This window comes from Pollachius pollachius, assembly GCF_949987615.1.
Source record: "Pollachius pollachius genome assembly, chromosome: 2".
NCBI lineage: Eukaryota > Metazoa > Chordata > Actinopteri > Gadiformes > Gadidae > Pollachius > Pollachius pollachius.
In genome coordinates, this window is record NC_136935.1 from 39,256,711 (window position 1) to 39,271,513 (window position 14,803).

The window sequence follows — 14,803 nt, forward strand, 5'->3', positions numbered from 1 at the left end:
AATTATACCTGTCTGAATCACTACACGGAGATCCTTGCTCAGGTGGCTGCTGGCATTTCTTCTTATAACATTGTGTTCGTCTGCTGTTATGTGTGTCTGCTCTTACATCCGTTGTGTGTGTGTGTGTGTGTGTGTGTGTGTGTGTGTGTGCGTGTGTGTGTGTGTGTGTGTGTGTGTGTGTGTGTGTGCTTAAATTATATACAATACGCCTACGCTTATTATTTTTCCCTCGATTATAGTGACTGGCAGGACATTACAGCATTTCATTATTAGTATTTTTGTTTTTGTATCTCCCTGTTTAATACACAGACTCTCTAAGGGCCCCTGGTCCAATTAGCATTTGACGTGTCTCCCCCCTCCCTCACAGCAACGCCAGTTGGCGCAAGCCCAAGACAAACCTCTCCACAAGTAAACACCAAATCTAATTTCAGACAAAAACAAAAAGGAATAAAAAGCAACACACACTACTGGTGCAAGCAGACAGTTTGCCATGTCCTACTGGACCCGGGGCCTAATGGAAGAGGCGCAGCCATCTCCCCCTCATTCCTCCACTCTCTCTCTCTTTTTAATGGCGCCCGCGATTGCATTCCCCTCTCGACGCCCTGGGGAGGAGAGACGTGTTTCCCTGAACGGGGTGGGACTTGTTGGTTATGGTCTGCGCCAGGCTATCTTTATGAAGGGGGTTTCGCTCTGTCACAGGGGAGATGGGGTTTTTTATTGGACAAATATTGGATTTGGTCATGGTCATCATTTCACGATTGTTTGCAGATTATATTGTATTATATTATTAAGAATAATAATCCACCTGTGATTTCCCTGTTAGAAGATTTCAAACAAACAAGTATGCATCAATAGAAAGAAATCTCCATACCAATATTTGCATGTCCATGTACCAACTGAACAAATTGTAGCATTTGGAACTGTTAAATCATTCATTGTATTGAAGACGTCTGCCATCTTTTGCATTTGCAGCCATTAACCTATTACACTTTTAACACAATTCATGCAATTTATGGATATGATATTCACGTCTGTCTAGCATGTGTGATACATCTTATGTATATACCTTCTGCATCCGATATTCATAAAGCGCCAAAAAAATCGGCCCTGCCCCGTGATATCACAAGTGGGCGTGTCCATCTCGATGTATGATGGATAGATAAGCCAACCAGTTGCTACAATCCGCTGGGTGGCCTGGAAGATTCTTGCCGCCTTCAAAGCAGATCAGAGGTTCGGAAGCTCTTACGTGTCTTTGCGTAAACCTTCCCTTCTTCCGAAATAAGAGTGTTCAGGAAACGTTCGTAGGCTATGACATGAAACCGGAGAAGCAGGTCGTTCGTGAGCCTAGACTTCATAACAACAAGTATGGATGCCCGCAGGGACCTCTTTGCGCTTCTTTGCTGAATCAGATGAGTCAGTTATTAGAACTGCTTACGATGGTTGAACATGAGCAAGAATTTATCAGGTGATGTTTTTGATTGTAATCTCTAATGTATCGTAATGCAAATGTTAGAATGGATGTTAAGTTTGCCTCTTAGTGATTGCTGCAAGTTTACTTTGGTCTATCAATGAAATGGGCAGCCATTGTTGTAACGTCAACTCGGAGGCTCGGGTTGTTCTACTTCCGCACAAAGTTCTGAGGGAAATCCCCGACCTAACAGAGTGTTCAAGACAATTTCCTCCGATCTTAAGGTCCCAACCTCCGAAATTCCCGGAAGCTCCGACTGTTTTGAAGGCACCAACAATCCATACATCTGGGTGGATACCCCCACTTGTGATGTCACCAAGTCACAGGGCAGGGCAGAGTCTTAAAGTTGACATATTAGACCACCAGGTGTGAGTGTGATTAGCCATTAAAAGCCGTTTTGAAAATCGGCCTCTTCTGACATCACAAGTGGGCGTGTCCACCTAGATGTATGCTGGATAGATCAGTTTACTGGCCTACCCAGTGGACTGTAGCAAACGGTGCTCATCTATCCGTCATACTTCTAGTCTAACACTTCCACTTGTGATGTCAGAAGAGGCAGATTTTAAAAACAGCTTGAGGTGGCTAATGCCACTCTCACCTGGTGGTGAAACAGGGCCCCTTTAAGACGTATCAATAAGAAGCCAACACCCTTTCTCCCCTAGAAATCGACATTGAGCGCTGCGTGCATGAGTCCATCAAGCTCTTCAGCTGGACACCCAAGAGCGCCACGTACCGCCAGCACGCCCAGCCCCCCAAGACCACCGCCGTCACCGACGGCAGCGGCTTCGGGAGACCGGGCACCTACTACTTCTCAGACTACCAGGACATGCCCCGGACAGACCTGGTAGGTAGCGACTAGTACTTGTACTCGTGATTACTACTGAGCTGAGGAAAGTATTCTCTCATCGTTTGATAGGGTTTTCGTTTGTTTGTTTGTTATTGTATGACTTTATAATCAAATTCCTCCTTAACAAGTCGACAGGACAGATACAAATTTGTTTTGCTGTTAAAATGATTTAGGAAGAGTAAAGTTGAGCCCGTCCGTAATCAAGATTAAACTGATATATTGTTTGGAATTTGACATTTAAAGTCGCATACCTCTTGCCTACAATCATAAACTGTCAATATACTCAAGGTAAACAAAGGGACACTTTATGGAACTTCTTTGACCTGTCTCACATACCGCGTTTACACCCTGGACCTGTCTCACATACTGCGTTCACACCCCGGCCCTGTCTCACCCACTGAGTTCACACCATGGCCCTGTCTCACCCACCGAGTTCACATCCTTGCCCTATCTCACCCACAATGTTCACACCCTAGACCTGTCTTACATACAGCGTTCACATCCTGGCCCTGTCTCACCCCCAGCGTTTACACCCTGGCCCTGTCTCACATACAGCGTTTACACCCTGACCCTGTCTTACAGCTTTCACATGAGAGGTTTGCCTCCCTCTCGCCGTCACCCTCCTTAGCACCAGCACTTCTGTTTCCCAGGGACTGCTGTAATGTTATTCATTACCCACAAACCCAAGCAAGCGCTCATTTGAATAGGCGGCACCATTCATCTATGGCCACCTCACGACAGAGAGACAGACAGACACACAAGGAACAGTACAATCGCTTGTGACTTGTTTTCGCTTTTGAATTTGTTTACCCACTGACAACCAAGTCCAAACGTTATATGTCTTGTAATAAGGTTGGCTTTCCTAAAGATTTGTGTAGTGCTCTGTTGAACATCATACTGTGGTCAGAATGGGTGAAAGGGTTTGATTTGTGGAAGACACATAGTTAGGAGCATAGTTAGTAGAAGGTAGAGACTAGTGAGCAAGACACCCAAATGTAATTGTTCAAGAGTGCTGAGATGTTTAGGTGTGTGTGTGGGTGTGGGTGTGTGTGTGTGAGGGCATGTATATGCTCTTAAAAAGGATTTAGGCACTTTCTAATTCACACAAGGAAGAATCGTGACAGCATTACCAAAACCCTATGACTCTAATCAACGCCTGATTTGCAAAACATTCAAAATGATTTCATCCATTTATATTCATTTCATAATGTGTTATTTTTAATAATAAAATTTCAATATAATTTCATGGCAAAGGTGGTTGATTGTTAAGGGGAACTTTATTTTGCAGTGAACATTAATATTCATCTTGGCAAGCGGTTTGAATAATCAAGGAGATTTGGTTATGCCATACTCTATTTAATCATCCTATATCTGGTCTTGAGGATGTTTACGTCTGGGTTCAGAGTCTCTGTGTAACTTCTTTCTTTTGTCAGCAAAAATAGAATCATCAAAAGATGTTGAAGTTTCTTCGCCGCCAGATATAATAAGAGGGAAATTATTCACATTACAGAAATATTGGTAACTGCTGTTTAGTCAGATTTAGAACAGAGAATTAATAAAAACTGAAGGTCTTCTTCTCTTTCAACTCCTCCTGTGTGTGTGTGTGTGTGTGTGTGTGCGCGCGTGTGCGTGCGTGTGCAGGCGCGTGTGCGTCATTCTAAAAGTCACAAGAAGACAAAGATCGCCATTACAATTCAACTCAAATTTTCTTCTCATCACAATCACCAAGATTTTTTCGCTTTTGTCTCAACTGGGCTAGTTTTTCTCTGATGGCATATTTGACAGATTACTCATAGTCATTTCACTGCTATGCGGAGGACATTTTAAAAGGTAAAACTGTACTGCTGACGTCTGTGTAGATCATCTTTATTGTGAAGCAGAATACATCCTCTCTAAAAACAATGACATATATTTGTTGTCATGAAGGATTCCTTGGACACTTAAACGCCTCTTTATCGTAGTAATCAGCCCCCATTGAGACAATGTCACTGACCAACCAATAATTACAGCTTCATACAGTGAGGGCTCTTTATTCACACATACACACACACACACACACATGTTCACCCACACTCACATGCATACACGCACGCACACTGACACACACACACATGCACCCACATCCACACATGCACACATGCACGCACACTGAAACACACCAAACACACACGCACACACATTCACTTATGTGCACACACATGAGCACTGAAACAAACACATTCAGAATATATTCCCTGTCACTGACCAACGAATAATGACAGTTGAATATGGTAAGTGCTTTCTATACACACGCACACTCACACACACACAGTGACACACACAAACGCACAGCATGATGTCTGCGTGCGATTGGCTGCGGTGGAGCTCCGCCACAGTCAGAGCGGCGGTGTGTGTGAGTGCCATTAAGCCAGTGCGTGCAGGCTGCTGCCTACTGCTCAACATGACATTTAAGTCACCGCGCCCCCCTCCATCTCGCTCCTCTCTTCCCTCTCCCCCCCACACCCCAGGCGGTGACAGGCATGCACATTTTTGCCTGAATACTCAGCCATTATATGTGTATATAAAAAGCACAGTGGCAAGGGTGTAGTTAATCTTTGGTAGTGCTTAAATTTTCTATTTTTTGTCATCTTTATTTCAAATACAAGGTAACTTTGTAGTCAAAATAGTTGTTGCGGTCACTCGCCTCAGAAGGAATGTTATCCCAGGTGAACCCCGTTTGATTGTGGTTGTGGTGGCGTTATCTTATCAGTGTTTTTTAACGCGTGAGATCTCTATTTTGCAGGGTTGAAAATAGGTGATTCTTTTACTTCCTTGCCTCTCTTTTACTTCATTCTTGTAGAGTAGTTTGGGTTTGCTTTCCAATCGAGGCTTAGTCATGACCTTTTAGAGGACCAAGAGCACTTTTCTCACAGACCTTTGTTGAATTCCCCAGATTCCATCCATTCTTCTATATCAAACACACTGTTTGAGGGTTCTTTACAAATGCTTTCGAACCGCACTTGAACTTAAATTGCTTAATTTATTTTACATAAAAACATTCCTTCCTCAACCAGCCCACTGTAATCAGTCAGTTCATACTGTGTTGTTTTCCAAGGTCTAGACAGTGTTAAAATAATGTATTTATTGGACAAAGGCCCACTCTGCGACAGCAGAAGAGCTTTGATGATACGTCTGCCGGGTTTGATCATGATACTGTTTAATAATGTCAGTAATCATTGGATGAAAATTTAAAAAGGGGAAAAATATAACAAACACATTTTTATTATTGACTTCCTTAAGCATTCACTCACCTCACATTGGAAACTCAATAGAACAGTTGTTTTTTAGTGACCATACCAATCTAATAACTTAGAGAGTGGCATGATATCCGTTAATTGTTTTGCATAATTTATCTTGCAGAGGGATGACATTTATAATAAATGACTTTGCAGTCATCCCAAATTGTCTATGTCACAAGTTGTACAATTCAAACAGATAGGACTGTTGTTTTTTTGGCAGTATGAACACACCAGCCACAGTTTCCACTGAAGAGGAAAACACATTAGGAGTGCCCATATTGTGCCAATTCTGTTTTGCCTTTTATTTATCTGCGAACACTCACTGAACAACAAGCTAAATAATATATTATCATATGCAGATATGAATCATTTGTTCATGTCAAAATGCATTCATAATTTAAAGCGCAGATGTCAACATTTTACTAATTAGTATTCCTATTTGTTTGCTGCGGTTTTGTTTTGTGTTGTGTTTAATTTCTGCCTTTCTATAACGTGGAGTTAAGGTTGACTAGCAGATAAATGTGACTTGCGGCAGGGGTGAAATGCCGAGACGGATACGTTTAGCACATCAATTTCTGTACAGCCCTAACCCTCCCATAGCTCATCGCTCAAATCAACGCATCACAAGCACACCACTTTCTGTTTACTTATCCCGTCTGCTGTCCATGTATGTCTATGTCCATCCTAACAGGTCCAGCGGTCCACTTTTCTTCTTGACAATAGGACTTTAGATAATGAAGCCGTTGCAGTTTCATTAACATTTAGGGCATTTAGCAGACACTTTTATCCAAAGTGACTAACAAGAGCCACACTGCTGAATTCCCATTCATCTCATTTGAGAGGGTGCCGGCAAGACAGGTAGGTTGTGGACATTAGGGATCGAACCCAGTACCTTTCAGCTGGGAATCATACACCCTAGCCGACACTGCTATCCTCCCCAAAGCCCCTTGTGTTACTGAAAGAGATGTATCTTTAATGCACTAGTGCAATAGTCGCTTTGGCTAAAAACATGTGCTAGGTGACTCTTGTGTGACTGTCATTCACACAAGAGGGTGAATAACAGTGAATATCTGTATCTATATCTGAGGAAGTCCTCATCCACCTCTCCCCTAACCTTGTTCCCCGGCCTCCTCATCTCGCGATGGAGCGGGATGCTTCAAATAAGCTTTATTGGCAAGGGAGAGGGCGGGACTTTCACTAGCACGGTTCTAGCGGCGAAAGGCAAAGAGGGCGGGTCTATATAATCCCTAACCGTTTTCGGTCGGCTGCTTACTGTCGTCTCATGTTCTTTCTCTCTTGCTGCTGCTGTTTGGCCCGCCTGTTTGTCTTACTGCTTGTGTGCGCTGCTCTCCTTCTGCTGCTGTGTCGCCTGAAGCTGCAGTATGCTAGCTTCCTTCCCGTGCATGCTATTTATGGCCTCCTTATTGTGAACGTATGTAAGTAGGGTTGGAAATGTTTGCTGTGATCTTTTAGCTTTTGACATTTCTTTTAAACCCTGATCCCCTACTCTCAAGCAGCTTTGCCTTTTTGCCAGGCCACCATTGTAATTTAAGATTTTAAATGACTTGCCTGGTTAAAAAAAAGGTTAAATAAGATAAATAAATACCAATTATTCATCCAAAAAATGACTTATCCTCCTCGTCTTTGTTGTCGTTCTTCTAGTCGTGTTCTTATTGTTCTTGCTCTGGGGCCTGGAAACCGGCGTTCACAGCTCATAGCGAGTAAGACAACGTACAGTACAAAGCATCGCACTAGACCAGAATGACTCTACCGTCCATGATCCCCTCTCACCCAGCTGTCCCGGTGTGTTTCCCCCCCCCCCCCCCCCCCCCCCCCCCTCCCCCAGTCCCGGGAGCCCCTGGCCCTCAGCGAGCTGAAGGCGGAGCCGTCCCCCCGGATCTCGGCCGAGGACCTCATCGACCTGTGTGAGCTGTCGCTGGCCGGAGGCGGGAAGAGGACCCGTGCCGGCCGGCCCAAGATCGTGGCCGTGGACGTCCGGAGCGCCGAGGAGTATCCTTACGCCGCTGACCCGCCCGCTTGGTGGATATGTTCAGGAACATCAAGTTACTAATTGTTACATCTCTGTCTTTTTTCCCTTTTTCACCCAAATACTTGTAGGATATACTAATTTTGGGTTTGTTTTTTTAACTCTACTGACTTTTTAAACTGATAATCAGTCAGAATACATTACGGACATGTCTTATCTTCACCCGAAAAATTGGAACCCTTTAACGTTAATCTTTAATGTGCAGTTTTCCTCATTATGCCCAGGAGGTTCTGATGTTTGCCATCGGCCCTGCTTAGTATGCTGCTTACAGTATGAAGCCTGCTATGGCATCCAAACAACCAGCAGGCCTGTGGACCTACTGCCCAACACAGAGCTCTAACCAGCCTGAAAGAAGGCTGTAACAGGGGAGAAGGACCATTCCTGGCACCGCCCTGCATGACATCAGTCTCGTTCAAAAAGTGGTGTATTAATTAAGATTTGGTAACTAGGGCTGCTTTGAAGCCAAAGCCAGTCCAATACTCCCAACACTTGTGTCACACTAAATCCATACGCTAGTTGACTGGTTGACCCTCCGATGTGTGGCGATAACATATAAATGCGCTCTCTTAAATAGCTCATATCCCCTGACCCGGCTCCCAGCTGAAACACTTCTACCTGGTGTAAAGAAAACCACAAACGCTTGCTGCTCCCATTTTACAGGGACACAATTTTTTTATGTGGCTCATAAAAACCCAGCCCTCGACCACACACTTCAGAGAGGTCATCTGCAGAATAAAACACCGCCTGTGTCCCGCCAAAACCCATTTTCTATCCCTGCGCCTGCAGTTTCTCCCAAGGTGTTCACAGGTGCCGGTGCATATATAAAACAACAGGCTCAAAGTGTTCCTCTGGTACTGGAAATAACAAAAATACAAATAACAATAGCCTGCAAATACAACAGTTTGCCCTCTCTCTCTCTCTCCCTGTCTCTGTCTCTCGGTCTCCCTCTCTTTCTCTCTGTCAGTCTCTGTCTCTCTCTCACTTTACCTATCTCCCTCCCTCCCTCTGAGGAACATCAGCCAGGACTTGATTTACTCTAGTCACGCACCAGCCGACTCTCCTGTGGCTTTCAGTTAGGGCCTCGCTACCGGCCCCTAGATTGCTCCACTGCATCCTTCAATTTGAGAGACAAGGGCATAGAGGTGGTGGCGTTGGTAGTCCCCCCCCTCACTCCCCCTCCCAGGCTCACTTTTCTCCCTGGGCTTTGGAGACGGAGCAGAAGAATGGATCCCGCATAATGTGTCTCATAGACAACGTACCAGGTGGTTTAAAGATAGCACGTTGTCCATACTGAGTTCCCTGAGTCCCCCCCCTCCTTGCTTGGCAGCGGTTCTTGTTGAAATGGGAGAAATTCATTGACGCAGCCCATTTCCCATATGCATTGTGTTGAGAAAAGCGTTGCTTTACTTCTGCCACCTGTTTTTGGTATTAGTTCAGTAGCGGTGTGACAACAAAAATCTGTGGAAAGCAGAGAATTGTTGGTTAATTGAGTTTGAAGTGTTCTTTCCGGTGACACCAGACCGAATAAAGAGGTGGAATCGCGTAACACGAGGCAATGGATTTTAATGAGCCCAAATAACCCGGAGCACATTTGATTACCGCTCTGTTGTGAAGTTATTGTCTGGGCCCCTATCGAGCTAAGGGAACATCATCAAGCCTCATAACTCTGCCCCTCTCTTCTATCGTTGACAATGCTGCTAATAATCCAATATAATAGCAACGGTCGGTATTAGGCCTCCGTCGGAGCCCGCCATGTGGTCCAGTCCCATAAAGGGCTGTTATTGAATGAGTGCTAACTCAATCTGTTTCATTTCCATCCTATCCCCTGTCTGTGGGTTGAGTATTTCCCTGGGATAGTGGAGGCAGCGCTGTGTGTGTGTGTGTGTGTGTGTGTGTGTGTGTTTGTGTGTGTTTGTGTGTGCTCGTATGCGTGTGTGCGTATGCGTGTGCAATCAAGCGAGTGCGTGAGACTTGAGCGATGGTCGGTGGATTAGAAATCAAACGATCAACTGCTTGCTGAGTCCAATACTTCCTTAATCCATCTTCACTGTCTTGTCGCGACTTTCCACAATTTCTCATCGTGGAGATGCATTTACAGTCAGGACGGCAGCATATATATGCGGGCGATAACCACCGCTATACGGCACGCTCGGGGCCGGGGCCAAAACACCCCTATTCTATTCCTGACTTTCAAAGTCAGACGACCTTTTGAAGGCAAGTCCGTCAGCATATCAATAGGATGGTAATTGTTGGGGGCACAACGGGTCATTAATCACTTAGGATTAGTCGGGAATTTCTGGATATTTCCAATGGAAATTCCTTTCGGCGTAAGCCTCCACAAAGTAGCAACCCCCCCGGAAAGAAAGGGGTGCCCAGGGGGCTCGACCCAATAGAACAAAGGGGGATCCGACCACTTAACCAGGATTTACCAACCTCACAATTTGGCAACCCGTGTCTATTTAGGCATCTGTTGAAAACCTCCCCTCTGTGTTCCCCAGCCCTGGTTTAAATAAAGATTTATGCAGCTTTTAATCAAAGCAAGCCATGTCTGGCTGTGCCGGACCCGCTGTGCGATAGCGTTTCAAGGGGAACGGGCTTACAGGTGTGAATGGGCAGGAAGTCCTTGTCATTGCCTGAAGGGTGAAAGAAGCCTTGTTACGCCACATCACAGCCCGCCACAGACAGTGGAGTCTTTTGGGTAGGCAGTCAGAAACAGGGGCTCCCACCCAACAGTGGAGTGATTGAGTCAAGAAACGTCACCTGAGTAGAGGCTTTATCGTGAAATATTCAGCGATAATGTCAATCACTTTGTAGACGCCGAGCCTGCAACACAGCTTTTGTTTGTCTTTTGTTATCAGAGTGAATATTAAACCACCACTCTGCGTCAGGCTTTGTTCCAGTCCCTCTCCTCACATCCCCCCCGAGTTCTCTTCCCAGTGGTTTTCCCTTGGCTGACTTTTTTCCTCGACGTGGCGGGAACAATGCCCCTCTTTTTATGCGCCCGGATCATTTTTACTTTCACACACAACATTACCTCATTGTGTCACTTCAGCCATTCTTGCTTTGCCGTTTCTCCTCCCCTGACAAAAGCTCCCTTTTTCCATCTCCGAGATTCTGTTATTAAATTAATTTGTCTGGCTCATCATATTCCCACCCTCCTCCTCCACCTCCACCCCATCTTCTCCTGCTACGTTCTCCTTCCTTCTCCGCTGCCAATTGTGTCCTCGTCGTCGTCGTCCTCCTCCTCCTCCTCCTCCTCCTCTCCTATTCTCCATCACTCTGACAAGCCGTGTACCTCACCCACTCAAGAGGGTATCAGCCCATCGGTGAGGCTTTCCATTTAGTAGACAACGCACTGCAGGACTTACTCACGGTATACACATTCATATATTCATAGGAAACATCCACCATTTGTGCAGTTTAACATTCGTTTGTTCTGATAAATATCTACTTTGAAATATGAAATGCCGAATGGAGTCCCTCTTGGAGAAGTAGCCTTTTTGTTTCACCTCCACATAGCTGCTTTATTTATTTAAACTGAATATACTCTGATAAACGAAAGAGGTTCATTATTTATCCCAGACAGGAAATGGGAATAAATTTGAAATACTGTGTCCGTTGGTTTGAAGTTTACCCTTTTATATCGACGCAGTACATTTTCCAAGCTGTAGACTTTCTGATGGTATGGATTCACTATGGTACCCCCGAACACCACATCAGGTCCAGAAGGTTCGCTTCTGCCCACTTCTGTCAGGAAAACAAATGGCTTTCTCCCTGTGACTGTCTACCAGGCCAGCTGTGTAGCAGCTTCTGGTTGGCATCAGCAGGAGCCCAAAAGTAACTATTCCCACTCTACTAAGGGCATGTATCACCAGATGAGGGGATGTTGCTTTTGTTGCTGGCATTTCTAACTCTCACTTAGCCTCCTCACAACGCCTTACTCGCTGATTTATCTTCTCTCAGAAACAGAGACGGCTTCCTTCACACCTCTGCCCACTAGTCCCTTTAAGAAAATTGCTAATAGTGTCGAAACCTTTCAGTCTAGACATAATTTATTTCTCCCCCGGGACATTTATTTGAGGACATGTCTGCACCAACACGTAGTAAGGAATCACATAAAGCAAAGAAGAGCCTCCTTAACGCGAGTCCCTCCAGCTTCAACAGAGGCCACCTGTCGGGCAGCGTCAACCTGCCCTACTCCTCTGCCTTCGGTCCGGACGGGGAGCTGGTGCAGTGTCCCGGGACGGGCGTCCTGCACTCCTTCAGGGGACGGGTCATCGTGGTCATCAGCCACGCCATGAAGAGCGGCACAACGGTAAGGACGGAAAACTATCCTGGTATCAGGGGTTTGACACGGGACTAGTGGTTATGGTGACTCCCACGGAAAAAGGTTCTTGGGTTGAACCTGGGTGTTTGCGTCCTTGAGCAAGATGTCCGAACCCCTACCTTCTCATTAATTGTAAAACAACAAAAAGTCAATTTGGTGGAAAGTGGAAAAACAGATGCCTACAGGTAGATTATCAAACCCAGAACCTTTAGACTGTGATTTGAACACCCTAGCCAATTCCCTTCATGGTAGTCATGATATATCTTTCTGTCACACTAGGATAAAATTTATTTTCTTCAGTCTTGTCCAAACTGTCTGTTCTCTCTGTTTTTGGGAATTCAAATGCTAGCTTGAATTGACTAAGAGTTATCCTGGTCTTAATTGGTAAATTGTTTTGTTTGTCTTTCGCAAGAGAGCCAAAATAAATATATACTGTAGTTTATGGCCCACTAGTTGCTTAAAAACGCCTTGAACACTATGAATTCTCTATGAATAATTCATGATACTAAACTATATGAAGGGTGACTGAGCTAGATGGCATGTATTATTTAGTCATTTAGGTGACACTATTTTCCGTAACGATTTGTGGCGGGTCCAGCTACTTTGGTTAAAGAGCCGATACATGGAGGATCAAACCCGTTCGTTCTAGAATGAAGCACGTTAGTCGAGACAGGATCATGTCTCCATTCCCCATCCTTTAAATTTACGTTTTTGAGTTCACCTAAGAACTTAGTTTTTAAGCTTTTTTGTTAATTTACAAGTTGCAATACCAGAATGTGTTGCAATTATCAAACCTCATTAAATGAGGCAAAAAAACACAAGAACATAAAAATAAAGTTTAAATTTATGTGGAAACACAAGGGCACATTTAGCTCATTATCGTTAAGAGCATCGAGGATACAATTGTGACTCTTTAGACCCCTTAATAGTAGGTGTCATTTAAAGGCAGCTGCTTTAATTATGCAGCATCGCGCTTGTAGAGAGAGAGAGTGCATCAATAAATGTGTTCTGAATTATCTAAACAAGTCAAAGGCATTTTGTTTGTTTTTCATGCACATAAATATTAACATGGACATTACCAACATGCAGGAAGCCAGGGAGCGGTTGGTTTTTCTCCAGGAAGGTTTCACCTCAGGCTCCTGTGAGAGCATTTGTTGTGCTCTCTCAGGTTTTCTCTGGGTTTGTGAAGAGGAAGAATATAGACAGAGATGTTTTTGTGTACAAACATGTCTTGCAAACCCATTCTTTCTGAATAAATGGGTTTACAATGTATTGCTTTTTCTATTCTAGAAGAAATATCATTTTGTAGAATAGTATATTTTTCGTACCATTTCTCAGTGTTAGTGTCTGGTATTCTGTTCTGTTGTATTCTCTGTATGATGTATGATATAAGGTAAAGCTACGGTAAACAGGCTTTTCGTGAACGTTTTGCTTTTTCTAGGTTAGGTGGAACACTAGTCACTCAAACAAAGTTGTACACCCACATATAAATATTTGCATAATACAGTTGGCATATGCACTGTATGCAAACATATAGTGTTGAATCTAGTGATTTATATCATCTATCATCTACATTTCTATTGAGATATATATATATCATAAATATTCCCTGTTTCTCCTTCTCCTATGCTATTCTATTACAATTCCTATTTGGAATGATCTTGCCATGTCTCTTACCCATCCTGAGTATATCCAGTCAGTATATCCAGTAAAATGGTAAAGGCACACAATCTTAACGCTGGACAATTTTAATTACAACCTGTTGTTAATTTTTCTCCATAGCAGCTGTTAGCATTAAGTACACCGGAGCTGAAGATTTAGTCTAGCGCCCATTCTAGTCAGGGTAGTCTAGGAGTTAGAAGTTAAAAGGTTCCGGGTTTAAAATCCAATGCCCTCATTCCTTGAGCAAGGAACTCTAACCCCCCTACCGGTGGCTTGATGTGTGTCCAAAAGGAGTGACTTTTGGACACAACATGTGCTGACGAAGCAGTACCGTGACTCACTTGCCCTCTTCTTTCCACTCCGTCGCGACCTCCATGTCCCCAGTTTGCCTCCCATCTGGTGAAGGTGAACTTCCCTCGGGTCTGCATGTTGGACGGAGGGATCATCAAGATGAGATCCACTGGACTCCTGACAGTCCCCTCCCCCCAGATATGAGCCCACGACCCCCCTCACCCTGGTCCTGAAGACGGTGGTCCGCTGCACCCTCCACGGTGGCCCCCCTGAGCCCAGACATTCACACTCGGTATTAACACCTGGGGAACGGTCCGGTTTTAACCCGCTCTGCTGCCATTCCAGTCTGCGTCATCATGAATTCTTTGTTTTTAAAGTTGTGGTGATAAGACACTCTGAATCCACCCAGAGATATAGTGGTCTTTTGTGACCACTGATATCCAAAGGAAAGGTGTGTTTGGTTTCTGAACTATATCTGTGTTTTTTTTTTGGGAGGGGGAGGGGGGGGGATCATTTGGTCTAAGTCTATTTCACTTCAGTTATGCGATGCAAATCATCAATGTAATGATTGATTTCTGAAATGTAGGGAAAAGCCTATTAATGTGAATCGTCTGGAGAAAGCTCTTCTTACAAGAAAGCCGGTCGGAACATTCCTCACGCTTCTCAGATGCAGGAGGACCAAAGAGCATCGTTCATGAGGAGGAGACTTTAGGGCCGCATCATGTGACACCATGACCATTATCAAGGGATAATGCCAGATCACATGCTCACCACAGCTGCTGATAACGGCCCAGAATTTCACCTTCAAGCCATGAACATTAGCGCAACGTGTTTTGATGCTTGCTCTTTATTATTTCTTTCATGGTAATCATGCCTCTGTAAA

General features: G+C 44.5%; 1 protein-coding gene across 1 annotated transcript in view; it reads left to right on the forward strand.

The window, feature by feature from the left end:
• tbck (TBC1 domain containing kinase) overlaps positions 1-14,787 on the forward strand; it is a 39,292-nt gene extending 24,505 nt beyond the window's left edge. The window contains exons 23-26 of the mRNA XM_079758777.1: positions 2,131-2,312; positions 7,440-7,603; positions 11,796-11,955; positions 14,014-14,787. Of these exons, the coding sequence (XP_079614903.1) occupies positions 2,131-2,312; positions 7,440-7,603; positions 11,796-11,955; positions 14,014-14,124 (617 nt within the window). The 3' untranslated portion in view covers positions 14,125-14,787. The remainder of the gene's footprint in view (positions 1-2,130; positions 2,313-7,439; positions 7,604-11,795; positions 11,956-14,013) is intronic.
• Positions 14,788-14,803: the final 16 nt, after the last annotated feature.